The 16989-nt window shown below is 34.7% G+C and overlaps 2 protein-coding genes across 3 annotated transcripts; one reads left to right on the top strand and one right to left on the bottom strand.

Moving 5' to 3' along the window:
• Positions 1 to 2110: 2110 nt before the first annotated feature.
• Positions 2111 to 8893, bottom strand: LOC130730688 (probable pectinesterase 8). The gene is made up of 5 exons (XM_057582757.1): positions 8303 to 8893; positions 4642 to 4813; positions 4291 to 4497; positions 2553 to 2812; positions 2111 to 2410 (listed from the first exon to the last, which is right to left on the bottom strand). The coding sequence occupies exons 1-5, from the start codon at positions 8713 to 8715 to the stop codon at positions 2263 to 2265; spliced, it is 1200 nt and encodes a 399-aa protein (XP_057438740.1). The 5' UTR covers positions 8716 to 8893; the 3' UTR covers positions 2111 to 2262.
• A 3108-nt stretch (positions 8894 to 12001) lies between these two features.
• LOC130730687 (FT-interacting protein 3) lies at positions 12002 to 15675 on the top strand. Of its 2 annotated transcripts, none has more exons than XM_057582756.1 (3): positions 12002 to 12238; positions 12709 to 12765; positions 13052 to 15675. In XM_057582756.1, the coding sequence occupies exon 3, from the start codon at positions 13060 to 13062 to the stop codon at positions 15394 to 15396; it is 2337 nt and encodes a 778-aa protein (XP_057438739.1). In that variant the 5' UTR covers positions 12002 to 12238; positions 12709 to 12765; positions 13052 to 13059; the 3' UTR covers positions 15397 to 15675. The 2 variants fall into 2 exon arrangements, with proteins under 2 accessions (XP_057438739.1, XP_057438738.1); XM_057582755.1 differs by having other exon boundaries at positions 12963 to 15675.
• Positions 15676 to 16989: the final 1314 nt, after the last annotated feature.

The raw sequence follows: 16989 nt of genomic DNA, 5'->3' as shown, positions 1-16989 counted from the left end.
TTGAATTTTCGGATTTTTAATTAATTCAGGATTTTATGAGTTTTTATTATGATTTGCTAGATTTTGTAGTTTTTATCTATCTTTATTTAGTACCATTTTAAATATTAGATTTGATTAGGATTTAGGTTGTTTATTTCTTAATTTTATCTTATTATTTATTTAATTTTATGTCCGGGAAATATTTTATTTTATTTTACATTTATTGATAGAGTATAATAATTAATTTTTATTGAACTTTCATATTTTTATTTAATTCAGGATTTTATGATTTTTTATTGTGATTTGCTAGATTTTGGTAGTTTTTATCTATCTTTATTTAGTACATTTTTAAAGTTTAGATTTGATTATGATTTATGTTGTTTATTTCTTGATTTTATCTTAATTTATCTTATTATTTATTTAATGCTAATTCTAAGAAAAAGAAGTTGATTTGGTGCTGAGGGTCCACAAAGCTACCATGGACACGCAGAGATTTGATAGCTGCTATTTCTACCTCTGCCACATGTCGCGATCAGGACAGAGGTTTGCCGTAAGATGATGTTACGTGAAGTAAAGTTCAATTTAAATTGATTGTTAGTATAAGTTCATTGGTGAAGTAACCACAATTATTTTGGGTGGGAGAATTTTTTTTTTCCTCACATATATAGATAATTTGTTGGGGTGTGCACAATTGGGGCATTACACCATTTTTTGTTTCTTTTTACTGATATGCATCTTTGATTTTTTGTTTCACAAGGGTTTCACCCCAAGATTCACAAATACACTAGATACAATTCTTTCACCACAGTCCTTTTAAATTGGTGAAAGAGGGTTTTTTTGTTCTTCAAGACTTCATTTTGGGTTTCTGTTTCAATCTTCTTCATGAATTGATTTTGTTCTTCAGCTAATTGTAAGATGTCATATGCTTCAAGGATTCATGCTTTTCTCTTCTTAATCAAATGCAAAAGGATTGAGGAAAAGAAAATCTTTTGGGGTGCAGAATATTCATTTATTGGAAAAAAATTACACGTGTCATTCTCAGGTTAATTCTCATAAAAAAATACATTTTAAAATTAAATATTTGATTAGGATTTAGGTTGTTTATATCTTGATTTTATCTTAATTTATTTTTAATTTATTTTTAAAGTAAAAAAAATACATTTTTAAATTTTAGATTTGATTAGGATTTAGGTGATTTATTTCTTAATTTTATCTTAATTTATTTTTTATTTATTTTTTGAGTATTAATTAATATATCCCTAACTTTTTTTAAAAAGAGTGAGTTTGAAAGCTATAGCTTAAGTTAATTTGTTAATATATTCCCAAATAATAGTAATAATGATAATAACATATGTGTGCGGGTATGAGCCGGTTGGGTACTATAGTGCTCATACCCACTATTTTTTGCTGGTAATTACCTATACCCAACCTCATACCCTTTTAGCGGTTTTTTACCCTACCCATAGTTAGTATTTTGCGGGTACCCTATGATTTCGAGACCCATTGTCATCCCTAGATTTAGATTTTGCCAAAGATTGATAGCTTCCTGTAATGACATTGAATTGTCTAAAGGTGGAGAGCTTCGAGTCGCTACCCACGTGAGTATAGGGACGAGTATATGTAATTTTTAAAAACGCGGGTATGTGGATGGTACTATAGTACCTACCCATTTTCATCCCTACTTAGTTGGAATAAACACAATAATGTTATACTTTATGATTTATCTTACACAATCCTGATTTGTGCTACTATCACATTCATTTTTTTTTAAAGATTAATATGTTGGTAATTTCTTATATCTATGATTTGTGTTATCGTCTTCATATTTACGGAGAATGTGAAACGAGTTCCCGTTGGTCTCAATCGGGCTTAGAAGAGAAGTCCTTATGTCCACTTTACTCATCAATTCTAACTCTTATATTTCATTCGTTGTTTAATATATTTTTAATAATCAAAGTATTAATTAATGTATCAAATACAATAGACATATTCCCCGTGCAACGCGCGGGTAAAAAACACTAGTATAAGTTATTACGATAATTGATTTTGACTTTATAGGCAATTGTAATTTTCAAACATAGTATAATTGGACTTTTTGGTATCACAGCTACTAATAAAGAAGCCCAATAAGTAGAGCAAATGATACTTGTTAACAATTTGTCATTATAATATACAGGCAGTTCAATGATTCGTATCTCTTTTTCCTTTGGTTAAATTGTGTAGTTGTTACACAGTAAGAATGAAAAAAAGAGTTCAATTTACATGGTAAAGTTTAGCTTATTGCTATGTTTCCAACCATTGATCACCATCAATAAAACTTGAGTTGAGGAATGGAAAAGCTTGTGTATCGTTTAACCTTCGGACATAAGATGCCCTCAAATTCGCAGTAGCCCCTGGTCCAGAGCAATTGTATTCTCCATAGAAGATAGTTCTGCATGAATCCCCAAAATCAGTATATGCAAATTACAAAACTAACTACAATTAACACTAGTTCAAATCGGTATATGAGAATTGTACAATTTTTTTTTTCATATAAAAGAAGAATTTGGCTTGTTTTAAGTGTGTGTACTTACTGATCTCTTGTAGGGTCATTGAAATCATTCCAACCTTCCGGGGCAATGATGTCTGACATCGCCGTGAAGGCGAAAACAACCCGGGAATACGGCCTCCATGCCCGGCCCAACCATATTCTGCCGTTGCCTCCTATTGTGCTGTTCACAAATGCAAATCCTGTGTTTTCATCCATGGAAACTCTTCCATGAGCTGTAACAGCACCATTTATGCTCCTTTGTCCCGGGGGTACTGGATTCGCTATTGAAACTAGTTGACAGTTCTGTTTAAATACCAAGATCAACAACATCAATTTACATTTTAGCTATAATTTTTGAGTTTGTGAAAATTAAACACCACATTTTGCTAAGTAATTAAAAACGAACACTAAAGGTTATGTTTGGCATGTCATTTCAGCTAGCCTATAGCTTATTTGACTAACTTAAAGCTTATTTGACTAGATTAAAAGCTCTTCAAAAGTGTTTGGTGAATGAGCTTATTTCAGTAGCTTAAAGCTTTAAGCTATAAGCTCTCTCAAGTAGCTTATAGCTTATTAAATTTATTCTCATTTTTATCCTTAATATTTTATTAAAATTCCACCTTTACCTTTATATATTTATAAAAACACTAAACATATTTTCCCATCACACTTACGTATGCAGTTCCCGCCACACCGCTGCGCACCATAAGTATTAAAAATATTATATTAATAAAAATAAGTAAAATTCAATATTATATTTTTAAGATGATAAATAACTTGAGTTAATAAAAATATTTAAAGTGATAATAATTTTAATATTAATATCATATAGGTATTAATGTGAAAATAAAGTAATGTTAAATATAAAAATAATTATTATACAAGTATGTCCTTTTATGTCCTTTTACAATTTCAGCTTGTTTAACAGCTAGTTTTACCAAACACTTTTGTTTCAATCACGTAGCTTTTCAGCTTTCAGCTATCAACTTTCAGCTAGCTTATCAGCTAAACATGTCAAACATAGCCTGCTTTCTAGTTTAGGAAAAAAGAAAACTATTAGAATTTGAGCGAGTCCAAACTATAAAAAAATGTAGCTCAAATGTAAGGATTATTATCTCACGCCAATATTGGACATTGGAGCATGTGAAGTGTGGACATCACAAATTTCATATTATCAGAATGTGTATATTTCATCATTGAATATTTATCTAATATTGGGCCAAAGTGAGTATTCATCAAAGTCTTACATCAAGTGGTATAAAGAAGAAGAAAATAGAGAAAGTTCGTACTCATCCAAATCTCACTTCGAATGGGGTGAAAAAGAAAGAAGTTGAGATTATTATAAATATGAAGAGTTATGTTGAGTTTTATTCACCACAATAACACTAGTGTGATTTGTGTTGAGCTTGGGTAATTATGTGTCATTGTGAAAGTTTGGAATTATGTCATTCAATTGTATTGTAATAGTTTGCAATTCGATCGGTCATTAAATACACCGAGAGAGTTTGCAATTTTATTAGTCGACCTCTCATGGTTCCTAATATCGGGCGGGTCAGGTCAATGTCTTTATCCCATCATATCATGAGATATTTATAAGGCGATCAAGTCAATTCTTCAATTTCAAGCTTCAATGCATAACCCAACAATGGATCAAAGGTTGACTCCAATTAGAACTTATACCAAACCTAACTTTATTGGGAAGCTAATTCAGATGTACTTCATAAGGAAGAATTAACAAAAAATCTAGGTAGGTATTCAAGGGGAAGGAAAAAATTAGATACCTCATAGAGTGACCTTGCATTGCCGAATATGAAATCAATGGAGCCTTGAATATAGCAATCTTTGAAGTAATGACGACCCTTATCATCATGAAGGGTGTCTTGTGCTCCAAAGAAACCACAACCCCTGAATTCAGCTTGATCTCCTGATATTCTAATAGCTACTGCTTGTGCTCCTTCTACGCCAGGGGCTGGCATTGGTGCTAAATTCTATTTCAAGTTACGTAATTATAAATAGTTAATGAAATTGTTAGTGTCAAGTAACATATATGTTTCTTATTTTTCTATATTTTCTTCACTGAGCAATTAGATATCACATCTAGGCACATAAATAATTAATTAACAACTCTTCACCATAAAGCTTATGTTCTTAGCAATGAAGTTGGGGGCAAAAACTTGAACGGAGCCACTATAAAATGTGCCATTTGCAGACTTTGCAGTATCATTCCATGCAATTGCAGTTGAAGTGTAGCCTTGTCCTTGGAATGTTATGTTGGGTTTGGTTTTTGGCACCATGACTTTCTCACTGACAAAAAAAAAAGGCTTAAATGCATTTGGTGCCCCTGATGTTTCAGGTTCGTGTAAATGACACCCCCCATCTATTTTTGTCAATGTTTGTACCCTCAATGAAACAGAACAGTGTAACGAGTACCCCTCCGTTAGTTTAGAAAACGTCAAACTAACGGAGGGGGCTGACGTGGTTTTTTTTTTTCCTATTTGACACGTCATTAAATAAAACTCAAAACTTGGAAAAATGGTTAAGGGATTCGAACCCAAGACCTCAAACTTGCAAAACACACACTTTACCATTTGAGCTGCACAATCAATTAGTTATATTATGAACAAAAATTTATTTATATCATTATTCCCCTTGTTCTTCTCAATTCTTCATCATCTGCTTTATCTCATCATTGTGTTTACCATCTCCATCCCCAACCACATTGAAACCCAGATTTCAACATCTTGCTCTTCTTCTTCATCATAGCCAACTAAACCCAAAATCAGAACCAACCTCCATAGTCCAAACCATCTCCTTCTCCAATCTTCTACCTCTCCTTAGCAACACGAAAAAGCAAAATAAACAACAACCCCATGAAATGAGATTCCAACAACCCAGCCAAAAACACCGTTCAAAAACCCACAGACTCAAACCCAATTTCTAAAAACGATTCTAACTCTTTTCCCTCTAGAATTTAAGCTCGTGAGGCTTCATGCTAGACTTCAAGGAGAACCTGGAACCTAGGTAAGCCTTCAGGTCTGGAACACTCTCGATGGCGTAATTTAACAATGGTACCAGCCAGTAATTTAACATGAGAGTGAAGCCAAAATTACAAAACTCAAAAGGGATTGATTTTGAACAGCTAGCGGATACAGTGAAGAACCAGGGAACAACCTCAGGCACTCATTGAGCTCTTGAAGTGATCCTCCAACGCTCCATCAATTTGTGCTTCTCTTCTCAGATCTGGAAACAAAACCAGAAATCGAACTCAAAAACAAACCCATAGATCTCATTTTTCTGCAAAATCAAACCTTCTCAAACAGCCACCGCAGCCCAACCTCACTTCATCCCTACGGCAAACCTTCTCAAACAGCCACCCACACCCAACCTCACTTCATCCCTACCGCAACCCACAACTGCAAACCTTCTCAAACCCCACCCCCATATCGGAAACCTAATCCACAGCCTCACCCTCGCGCCGCTCTGCTCCACCGCCATCACCCAACCCCCACCACCGACTGCTGGCCACCACCGCATCCCACCCCACCTCCACCCCAAAAACCAGAAACCCACTCACCTCCAACCACCACCGCAACCCACCCTACCCCCTTCCCAGAAACCCAATCGGTAACCACTCAAAGGGAGTTTTACCATAAATTGGGGGTGAAAGATGAAGAGAAGGAGAGAGAGAGAGAGAGAGGGGGAAGGATGATCTGAGATCTTTGCACATCGCAACTTGGATCTTCACACGGGCTTGATTATGGGTTGCTTCAGGTATTTGTGAAAAGGAAAGGGGGAGAAGAAATTTGCACATCCCACTTAGGCTCTTCTTGTTTACTTTGGTTATGTCTGTTGCCAGAATATGAGGTTTGGAGCTTTGGTTAGCAGTGGGAAGAAGATCTGGGTATAGGTTTAGAGGAGGCTAAATGATATAAATAAAATTGTGTTGCAAAATATAACAATTATTTATGTAGCTCAACTGGTTTAGTGTTGGTTTTGCCACTTCCAGAGCTTGGGTTCGAATCTCTCTCACAATTTTTTCCCAATTTTAAACGTTATTTCCACGTGGCAGGTCTAAAAAATAAAAATAAAAGCCACGTCAGCCCCTTCCGTTAACTTTTTAACGTCACTCTAACGGAGGGGTACTCGCTACACTTCTTTATAACATTGAGGGTACAAACATGGACAAAAATAGATGGGGGTTGTCAGTTGCACAAACATGAAACATCAGGGGCAATAAATGCTTTTAAGCCAAAAAAAAATGATATAATGATTACTGAGGAGCGTAATCTTAAGTACTATTAACTCCAACCAAACAAAATGAGTAAGTGTGTCTTTGGATAAAGTTAATCGAAAGTGATTTTTCCTCCTCAATCTATAAATGGAGGTATGTTTACTTTTTATCTCTATGTGAGTGTTAATATTCATTTGGACTGATGCTAACATATATGTAAACATAGCCTAAATGTTTTATTGTCTCCAACACTTGAAATATGTGTCATATTTTCTATTTAAAACTACAAGTATCATCCACTGAGACAATTTTGTTCGAGTCGAGTAGAATTGTTACGAACGTTCACACTCTCTTTATAAAGTTTTTCATGCACTTGCATTCACTCATATAGACTCGAAATTGAGACATTTGTGTAAGTTATATATTTTCATATTCGTCTCAACACTAAAGAAATGTGTATAAACATCCTTAACTTATTTTTTTTTTTTTAAGTTATCTAATTATATCATGAGGTTAAATAATCTTATCCAAGATTGTATTTGAGATAGGTAGATTGTGCACCAACTTCTTACTTGAATCTTTATACAAACATTTTTAGTTCACCTATAATAGATTTAAAGCATGTTTGGATAAGTTTATTGTTAGAGCTTATTTACTAGAAACTGCATTAAATAGCTTTATTAAGTGTTTTTTTCTTTCATTCATAATCAGGGGTGTTCATCGGATCGATCCGATCTGATGAAACCGACGAACCGAACCGAACCAATGCAATTAGATTGGTTTTTTTTGTTATTCGGTTAAAAAACGATCCAAACCGATTAAAACCAATGAAGATTGGTCCGGTTCACGGTTTGAAAAATTAAAAACCGATGAACCGATGATATATATTTATTTATAAAATATTTAAATATATATATATATATATGTATTTATTAAAGAAATGTTTTGAAGAAATATTGTTTATGTTAGACTTTTTATGTTTGTTAGACTTATTATGTTTTTATTTTCTATTATTAATTTGTAGTAGCACTAATATTAAACACTACTTTAAGCATTTCTACATTGTTAAGTACTTAAGTTTGTTTCAAAAAAAAAGTACTTAAGTTGTTGATTATGAATTATGGATTATAGATTTGTGATTAAGTTATGATTGAGTTATTGATTTGCCATTTTTATGTATTGTTAAGTTGTGAATTATGTGTTTGCTATATATTTAAATTTGTAGAATTGATATTTACAAAAAAAAATTGTGAAACCGATGAACCGAACCGATCCAAACCGTTCATCATCGGATCGGATCGGTTCGGTTTTGGAATTTTTTTTTTGCTAACAATCGATCGAAACCGAACCAATGAATTTTGATTGGATCGGTTTTTAGTTTCACCTAAAATCGGTCCAAACCGAACCGCGAACACCCCTATTCATAATATAAGTTAGGCAAACTCTTTTATAGGTCAATTTAGCCTCTTAGAATAAGATCTTGTTAGAATTGAAAATTAAGAATGAGAGTCTACTTTAAACAAAATAGAGAAAATTTTGATGAAAGATGATGACCAACTTACAAGTAGATGCCACTATTAATCCATATTATGTTTCTTTTAACACTGAAATCAGGAACTGCATTCACGGCTGCTTGTACTGTTGTGAAATTACAACACCCTTTTCGATCAACACAAAGATAAGAAGTGGTATTGGTGGTTGGAGGTGGAATGCCTGGTGGAAAATCATCACAAACAGAACCACCATTGTCACTATCAGGTTGTTTATTGTGCGGTCGGCGACGATGATAATGATTGTCTCTGCCGGAGTTGTAAGTTAAAGGAAGAGCCAAGTATATAGATGAAGGTGAAAAGGTTGTGATATTGGAGTATGTGAAATTGTTGAGGAAATGTGGATTTGGATTTATGAGATACAAAGATGCAAAAATTGCAGCCAGGGGAACCAAAAGAGAAATGGAATTGCTTTGGAGACTCATTTGCTGATTATTAGAATGTAAAAGGGGTTGAAGAGGATGAGGAACAGTATTGGGAAATCAGAATATATATACATTGAAAACATGCCAAAGATGCACTTGAAGGGAAAGGTTTCATAGCCTGTCTTGCAAACTACCCTGTCTCCAATCTTTGGGAATTAAATTAATTTCTAACCTTTACCAAACTTTTCAAGTTGGCTAGCATTATTGATAATGGATTTTCAAGCTAAATAGCATCATCCTTTCTTCAATCTTCATTGAAGTTTGAGAAAGCAAAGCTTCTTTTAATTGTAAAATGAAAAATACCTTTTTTATGTGTCCCCAATCCATAGGTTTTTATTGATGTCATGATGTGTATGTAGATGGCATGTATAGATGGAGACTCAATTCCATAGGCACATTAAGAAGCTTGATGCCTCCACGGTTGTGTTCTCTCATGAGGTTAGATGATCAGTCTCAATTATTTAAAGCATATGCAAATGTTGATACGGTGTTGATTCACATACACTGTTTTTTTAAACACCAATAATTTATGGCTATTTTTTACCATCACAAACTGCAAAGTAAAAAAGTTTTATAAACAATAACAAATTGTTGTATCCCAAAACAAACAGTGCACACGATTATTTTTTTATATTAATATTTGATCACAAACTCTTTACAGAGCGAAACTAAGACGTTTAATAATTGACTAATAATTAATTCATTTAATTGCCATAAATGGGAGGTGTAAACACCTAATTTTAATTCTTAGATTTCAACAAGAAGCATTCAATAATTATTTATAAGGATTTAAACAATATAGCGGAGAAAAGTTTAAGAGGTGTTGGGCACTATAAAGAAAGCATCTTCTCATATGAAAATTTAAGGAAAGACTTCGGTTAATTCTTGATTGTAGTTGGTGTTTTTGGATTTCTGCTTGTTCATTGAGAAGACATTTTCTTCATACTTACATGAATGGTGGTCAGTGGTTAATAAAGATGGGAATAAGTTAAGTTGTACAAACTTTCTTGTGACCTAATTCTCGAATTTGGATTCTAGTCTTATTTTGTTGCTTGATTTAAGCCATTTTTAAAGTTTGATACAAACTTTTAAAAGTTTAGTTCAATTTGAAATTCTATTTAAAGTCCTATTTTTTAATAAAGTACTTATACACATTTAATCTATAACCGCTTGTAAGCTCAAATTCTAAATCTTAAAACTTAAAAGATTATCACTCTAAACACACTTTTTAACAAATTTTTACTGTCATATAGTAAAATTTCAACTTTATATTTTATGACGGTAAAAAATTACCATAAAAATTGACATCATAAGTATTTTTTAAAGAATATTTGCCACTATTTAGTGGCCTAAGAGTTACCACCGATCTTTCTTTTTTAAACTAAGGTACTCGGCAATACTAAACGTACATAAGAAAAAACATTTTTTATATAGCATATATTTATACAAACACACTAAAATCAACAAGTTTTTGTTCTAGTTGTAAGCAATCAGATGAAGTGAAAGCACAAGATAAATCTCTTCTTATAAATAAAGAAGAAATTATATTCACGTCATTGTAAATTCTTTGCTGGTATTCAGTTTCGTAGCAAAATTCTCATGCTAAATAGTACACTCCATGAATAAAATATAAACTAAGGTTGATCTCAATTTTGACGGTTTTGGTCAATCTCTTTCGCTTTCTGGTTTGCACCAATTTTCAAACAATAAAATGCATAACCAATCCGGAAAGAATGCATATAAATGTTGAACAAACTTCCCTTCTGATCATTTCGTGTAGTTGCTATGTTATTACTACTTCAAAAGAAGTATAAATGTATAATTAGTGGGTCACAAAGGTCCAACCAGAGCTCTACCAAATTTGCCAGCAGATCAATAAATAATGGTCCAACAAAGTGTGACTCTGAAATTCCATTTTGACCCTCCCCAATGTACTTTCCCTTGTTTGCAAGTTGAGATTTGAGAATCCAACGATAGAGATGTACAAACTCAGCCAAATCAAAGTCACTTTTGAACTTTCTCCTTTTTCTTCAAAATTAAATGACAAACTTATTATGGTAGAGGAATATACAAAATTAGTTAAGTAAACTCATTAACTCAGTTCATTAACTGCCTATAAAAAAAAACTTAGTTCATTAACTGACTTTAGAATAGTGCATGACTTTTCTTCACATATACCACGATTTACATATTTATCCCTCATAATATGTAGTATTTAGTAGGGTGGTAAAGTGGTTTGATCCGGCTTGACTGGGACCGAACCTGGAAAAATAAGTTCGGGGAGCATAAATTTAACATAATAAGGAAAACTCTTCTAACACATTTTTATTCGTTACACATAACCACCATAAAATTAAAAAAATATAATATAATGAGAATGCATTAAAATGGGTTGGTCCACTAGTTGGCCCATCATAACCCAAAACACTAAAGTAGTATTACAAATTATATTTTTCTAAATTAAATTTAACAGCTACAAATTTTTTAACTAAAATTATTACATAGAAAAACAATGGTAATGAATAAATGAGAAAACCACATCATTTAGTATTTATATTGTGTTTATTTGATTTTGTACTATGTTATTTTACATACTTAATTAATAGCTTAAAGTGAGCGTAATTTTTTACATGGAAAAAATAAATTATACTATTCAGGGATCGATCTCATCTCTAAACCTTTTCTTCCCTGACCCATATCTCCTCAAATTATTATCATTTGAACTATCATTTTGGGACACTTAAAAGTGAAGGTATACTAAAGAGTATGATTTAATTAGCATATACTGATAATGATAATGTAAAAGTGTTATATATCCACATCCAATTATAGCTCACTATCTTAACTTTTTAATCTTCATTTAGTTATAGTGTGGTAAAAAGGTAAAATCTAGTCAGTGGTATTTCTGTATACAATTTTCAGCACCATAGTTAAACCCTCTAGTTAAGGAAGAAAATTGTAATATTATTACCGCTTAGTGCTCTGATTGTCGAATGATTAGTCTCACAATTATAGACTATAAATACCTTACTTAACATTGAAAATAAGAAATAAAAAAATAATGTCATTACACACATTCTTATCTATTAAAAAATGAGATCAGCAAGGCACTTTTTACCCACCCAGGGGATAAATATGATCAGAAAAACTCAAGAAACACGAGGGAGTCACACGTGTGAGTGCCGACCGAAGTCCTTCACACGCTTAAAGCGGCCCCACCGTCACTCCAGCACCACCCTGTACAGCAACAGTGATCTACCACAGTAGCAAATACAAAAGCAAAGTAAAGAGCTTCTGTGTATATTTTGCATAGATTCATCAGATCCTAGCCCCACACCACCACCACAAAGGAAAAAGAGGAAGAAGAGAAAAAAGCAAATACACTACTCACTCTTCCTTCTTCTTCTTCCCCTTACTCACTCTCATCCCTTATCTCTTCCATACCACCAAACCTATGTCAAATTCTCCATTGCTTCTGCTTTTGCTTTTCAAGAAAATATAGAACAAACCCATTTTCTCTAAGGTAATTTCTTTGCATTCTAAGCATAAAAATCTCTCCTTTATTTCTCCTTCTTCTTCCTCTCTGTTTTTCCTGATTTGGGTTGTTCTTAGAATTTCTCAAGTTTCTACCTTTTTTTCAGCTGATTTACAACACCCATTTGGTTCAAAATTATATTTTTATTCATTTTTTGGTGAAATAATTCTGGGAAATTATGTTGTTGATTTTGGTAAAGCTTTGTTTTTTTTAAGAATAAAATTGAAAAAAAATGTGGGTGTGTTTGGTAGCATAGAAAATGCTGAATCAAGGAAATGAAAGTGAACCAAAGTTGATTTTGTTTCTCTTAGATGGTCTCAGAATGCAGAAAGAATGAAACTTTGAAGCGATGCTGCTGCATTTAGTCCAGAACATTCTAGGTTTCCGATTGTTGTTATGTCTTCTTCCAATGTCTTTATACAAGTTCCAATTTTTAATTTGATTTTGTGCTTTTGCAGAGTGAAACAATCGGATCTGAAGGCAACGATTGAGGAAAGCTTTTTGCTTTAATTAAGGTAACTTCTAAGCCTCGTCACTCTTGGTATTATCAGAGATCTATCTATGTTTTTAATATTCACAGTTGATGCATTAATTATAACTTTTGAGTTTCCTTATCTTCTAGTTTTGTGTGTTTCAAAGTTTCCCGAGAATTTAGGTGACTTGATTTGCTAGCCTGCAACGGCTATTTGACTGTGGTTTTGCTGTTTTTTAGGTTCATTGGAACGGTTGTGTTTTTAATTCAAAACACTGTTCCTAAGCCTAAGACTTGAGCATTCAACATTTGAAACTGTTTTGTTCTAGCTTCCATTATGCAGAAGATGCAGAGACCGCCGCCGGAAGATTTTCTGTTGAAGGAGACCAAGCCCCACCTTGGAGGGGGGAAGGTCTCCGGTGACAAGCATACTAGCACCTATGATCTTGTTGAGCAAATGCAGTACCTTTATGTGAGGGTTGTGAAGGCTAAGGATTTGCCTTCCAAGGATGTCACTGGAAGCTGTGATCCTTATGTTGAAGTCAAGCTGGGAAACTACAAAGGCACAACCCGGCACTTTGAGAAGAAGACTAATCCTGAATGGAGCCAGGTTTTCGCTTTCTCCAAGGACAGGATTCAGGCTTCAGTGCTTGAGGTTACTGTGAAAGATAAGGATTTCGTGAAGGATGACTTCATTGGTCGTGTTTGGTTTGACCTCAATGAGATCCCAAAGAGGGTTCCGCCTGACAGCCCTCTCGCGCCGCAGTGGTATAGGCTGGAGGAGAGAAAGGGCGATAAGGCGAGGGGGGAGCTGATGCTTGCTGTTTGGATGGGGACACAAGCTGATGAAGCGTTTCCTGAGGCGTGGCACTCGGATGCTGCAACAGTTAGTGGGACTGATGCTCTTGCTAACATTCGGTCGAAGGTGTATCTATCTCCTAAGCTTTGGTATTTGAGGGTTAATGTGATAGAGGCACAGGACTTGCAGCCAAGTGACAAGGGAAGATTCCCGGAGGTTTTTGTGAAGGCTATTCTGGGAAATCAGACCTTGAGGACCAGAATCTCTCAGAGCAGGACTATCAATCCAATGTGGAATGAGGATTTGATGTTTGTCGCTGCGGAACCATTTGAGGAGCCGCTGATTTTGAGCGTGGAAGACAGAGTTGCCCCTAACAAAGAGGAAATGCTGGGAAGGTGCGCAATTCCTTTACACCTAATGGACAGGAGATTGGATCACAAACCTGTGAATACTAGATGGTTTAATCTTGAGAAGCATGTTATTATCATGGAAGGGGAAAAGAAGAAGGAAATCAAGTTTGCGAGCAGGATTCATATGAGGGTCTGTCTCGAAGGTGGTTATCATGTTTTGGATGAATCAACTCACTACAGCAGTGATCTTCGCCCAACTGCAAAACAGCTCTGGAAGTCCAGCATTGGAGTTCTTGAATTGGGGATATTGAATGCTCAGGGTTTGATGCCAATGAAGACAAAAGATGGGAGGGGGACGACTGATGCTTATTGTGTAGCGAAATATGGGCAGAAGTGGGTGCGAACGAGGACCATCATTGATAGCTTTACACCGAGGTGGAATGAGCAGTACACTTGGGAGGTCTTTGATCCTTGCACTGTCATTACACTTGGTGTATTTGATAACTGTCATTTGCACAATGGCGACAAGCCTGGAGGGGCGAAAGATTCAAGAATTGGGAAGGTGCGAATCCGTCTTTCCACACTTGAGACTGATCGAGTCTATACACATTCCTATCCTCTGCTAGTCCTTCATCCAAATGGGGTGAAGAAAATGGGTGAGATTCACTTGGCTGTAAGGTTTACTTGTTCTTCTTTGCTTAACATGATGCACATGTATTCACATCCCTTGTTGCCAAAGATGCATTACATTCACCCATTGACTGTAAGCCAGCTTGACAGCTTGAGGCATCAAGCTACTCAGATTGTGTCAATGAGACTGAGCCGCGCCGAGCCGCCATTGAGAAAGGAGATAGTGGAATACATGCTGGATGTGGGTTCCCACATGTGGAGCATGAGACGAAGCAAGGCCAATTTCTTCAGAATCATGGGAGTTTTGAGTGGACTAATTGCTGTAGGGAAATGGTTTGATCAGATCTGTAACTGGAAAAATCCGATCACAACGGTTCTGATCCATATTCTGTTTATAATACTGGTCATGTACCCTGAGCTTATCTTACCCACAATATTCCTTTACCTCTTCTTGATTGGAGTTTGGTACTACAGATGGAGGCCAAGGCACCCTCCTCACATGGACACACGCCTCTCGCATGCGGATTCTGCGCACCCAGATGAGCTTGATGAGGAGTTCGACACATTCCCTACCAGCAGGCCTTCTGATATTGTGAGGATGAGATACGACAGGCTTAGGAGCATTGCTGGGAGGATTCAGACTGTGGTTGGAGATTTGGCCACTCAAGGGGAGAGGTTGCAGTCTTTGCTCAGCTGGAGAGATCCAAGAGCCACTGCACTGTTTGTGATTTTCTGTTTGGTTGCTGCCATTGTTCTCTATGTCACACCATTCCAAGTTGTGGCACTTCTCACTGGAATTTATGTGTTGCGACATCCGAGGTTCCGCCATAAGCTTCCTTCTGTGCCGCTGAATTTCTTCAGGAGGCTGCCTGCAAGAACTGACTGCATGCTTTGAGCCTCAACCCTGCATTTTAAGGCCACATGGAAAATGATGAAACAAATGGAGCTTGCTTTTACTTTCATTGTTCTTGCTGTTCATTATGTCATAGGATTTTAATGTTTTGAACTTCATGGTTCTTGCTGTTCATTGTTCTTGTTAAATTTGTAATTTTGTAGGTTGTGAGTTGAAAGTAACTTGTGCTTATTCAACTTCATGTTTCATTAGTTGTAGTAAATTTTCTCAATGGAAGTTTGAACTAATCACCTCAAACGATGGAGGTGATTGATTAATTTATCTGTTTTGCTTTCCCTCCCCCTCATCTGAACTTTTTTATTTTGTTTGTTTTTTCCTTGCTTGTTTTGCACATTGTCTATAATTGTTCTTTATGGTATTGCAATTTGTATCAAGCTAGATTGGTGGATAGTACATGTGGGTATTGTTTTCTCTGGATTCTGACATTAAAATAAAGAAACTGCATCTGCATCTTCACTTTAGTATGCTAGGTAGGAGTAGTTTATTTCAAGCTGTATTTTTTATTGCTTGGATTCAGATTTTGGGGGACAATAATTCGAGTAGTGGGACAGACAGAAATGCTTCCGCAATAATGGGTGGTTTTTTTCTTTTACTCCTCTTACAAAATGTTGCATTGATTGCACAGCAGGATTTAACATAAAAATGTGTAGAAGCATGATGATGACAATGTATATTCTTGTGTCTATCTTTCTTCGGAATATTATTAGGGTAATGAGTGACATTAGAGTATTAGACTATTGATTTCATTTTTTGAAAGCTAGACTACTGATTTCACTTTATTCTTTTTTGTTTTTATATTTGATGGATGTTTTCACTGTTTGAGAAACGGTTGGTTGTTTACCACTAAAATAACACTTTGTTAGTGATTTCACTTTGGTTCTGTCAAATTTAACACAAATGAATTTAATTTTACCAAGTTTTGAAACAAATAAATTCATTGCTGATCGTTGTTCAATATTCTTCCATTCAAAAATTACTATAGACTTATCAAAAAGCTCTTAAATTGAATTTAAAATAAATTTACTAGAAGTAGATGATTCTATAACAAATACTACTAGTTTAAGAGGAATCACTGTCCGGGGATTAAGCAGAGTATCAAAGATCTTACCACCAACTTCCCATGTGCCAAATAATAAAGAAACGTGATGGTCTCTTTCTGATAAAAAGGTTCAATGAAATGGCCCATTTAAGACGGTGACTGTCCTTCATTCCACGCCATTTTTTTTACTGCATGGTGAAAAATGACATGTTAGAAAGAATATAATATGAATGGATCACAATTCATTTTAAATTATTAGTAAATGTGGTTAAAATCAGTTATTAGCGTTGCTATTGTTTTCAAGCAGTGTCAGTGACATTTTGTCATTTTCTTTAAGATTCTCTTTTTAACATTATTTTTAAATAATTGAAACTCATAAGTTCAATTAAATAAAAAGTGGGTTTCAAACAAATAAAATTAAAGTCAGATCTATTAAATGACAGTGAGAATCATATAATTTATGACAATTTTGTATTTTCTTTCATATTATCCCAAATCACTTCTTCATAGTAAAAATTGTTCTTAATTACTATTTT

The sequence above is a fragment of the Lotus japonicus genome, chromosome 1 (assembly GCF_012489685.1).
Source record: "Lotus japonicus ecotype B-129 chromosome 1, LjGifu_v1.2".
NCBI lineage: Eukaryota > Viridiplantae > Streptophyta > Magnoliopsida > Fabales > Fabaceae > Lotus > Lotus japonicus.
Note: the sequence above shows the minus strand (reverse complement) of the source record. Positions and strands in the feature narration are given on the sequence as shown.

Bases quoted from the DNA above. Each gene is read 5' to 3' on its own strand.
- LOC130730687 (XM_057582756.1), top strand. From the start codon at position 13,060: ATGCAGAAGATGCAGAGACCGCCGCCGGAAGATTTTCTGTTGAAGGAG.
- LOC130730688 (XM_057582757.1), bottom strand. From the start codon at position 8,715: ATGAGTCTCCAAAGCAATTCCATTTCTCTTTTGGTTCCCCTGGCTGCA. The intron at 4,498-4,641 runs GTGAAGAGTTGT...AACTTGAAATAG, and splicing joins CTAAGAACATAAGCTTTATG to AATTTAGCACCAATGCCAGC. The intron at 2,813-4,290 runs GTATCTAATTTT...GTATTTAAACAG, and splicing joins ATGCAAGGTCACTCTATGAG to AACTGTCAACTAGTTTCAAT.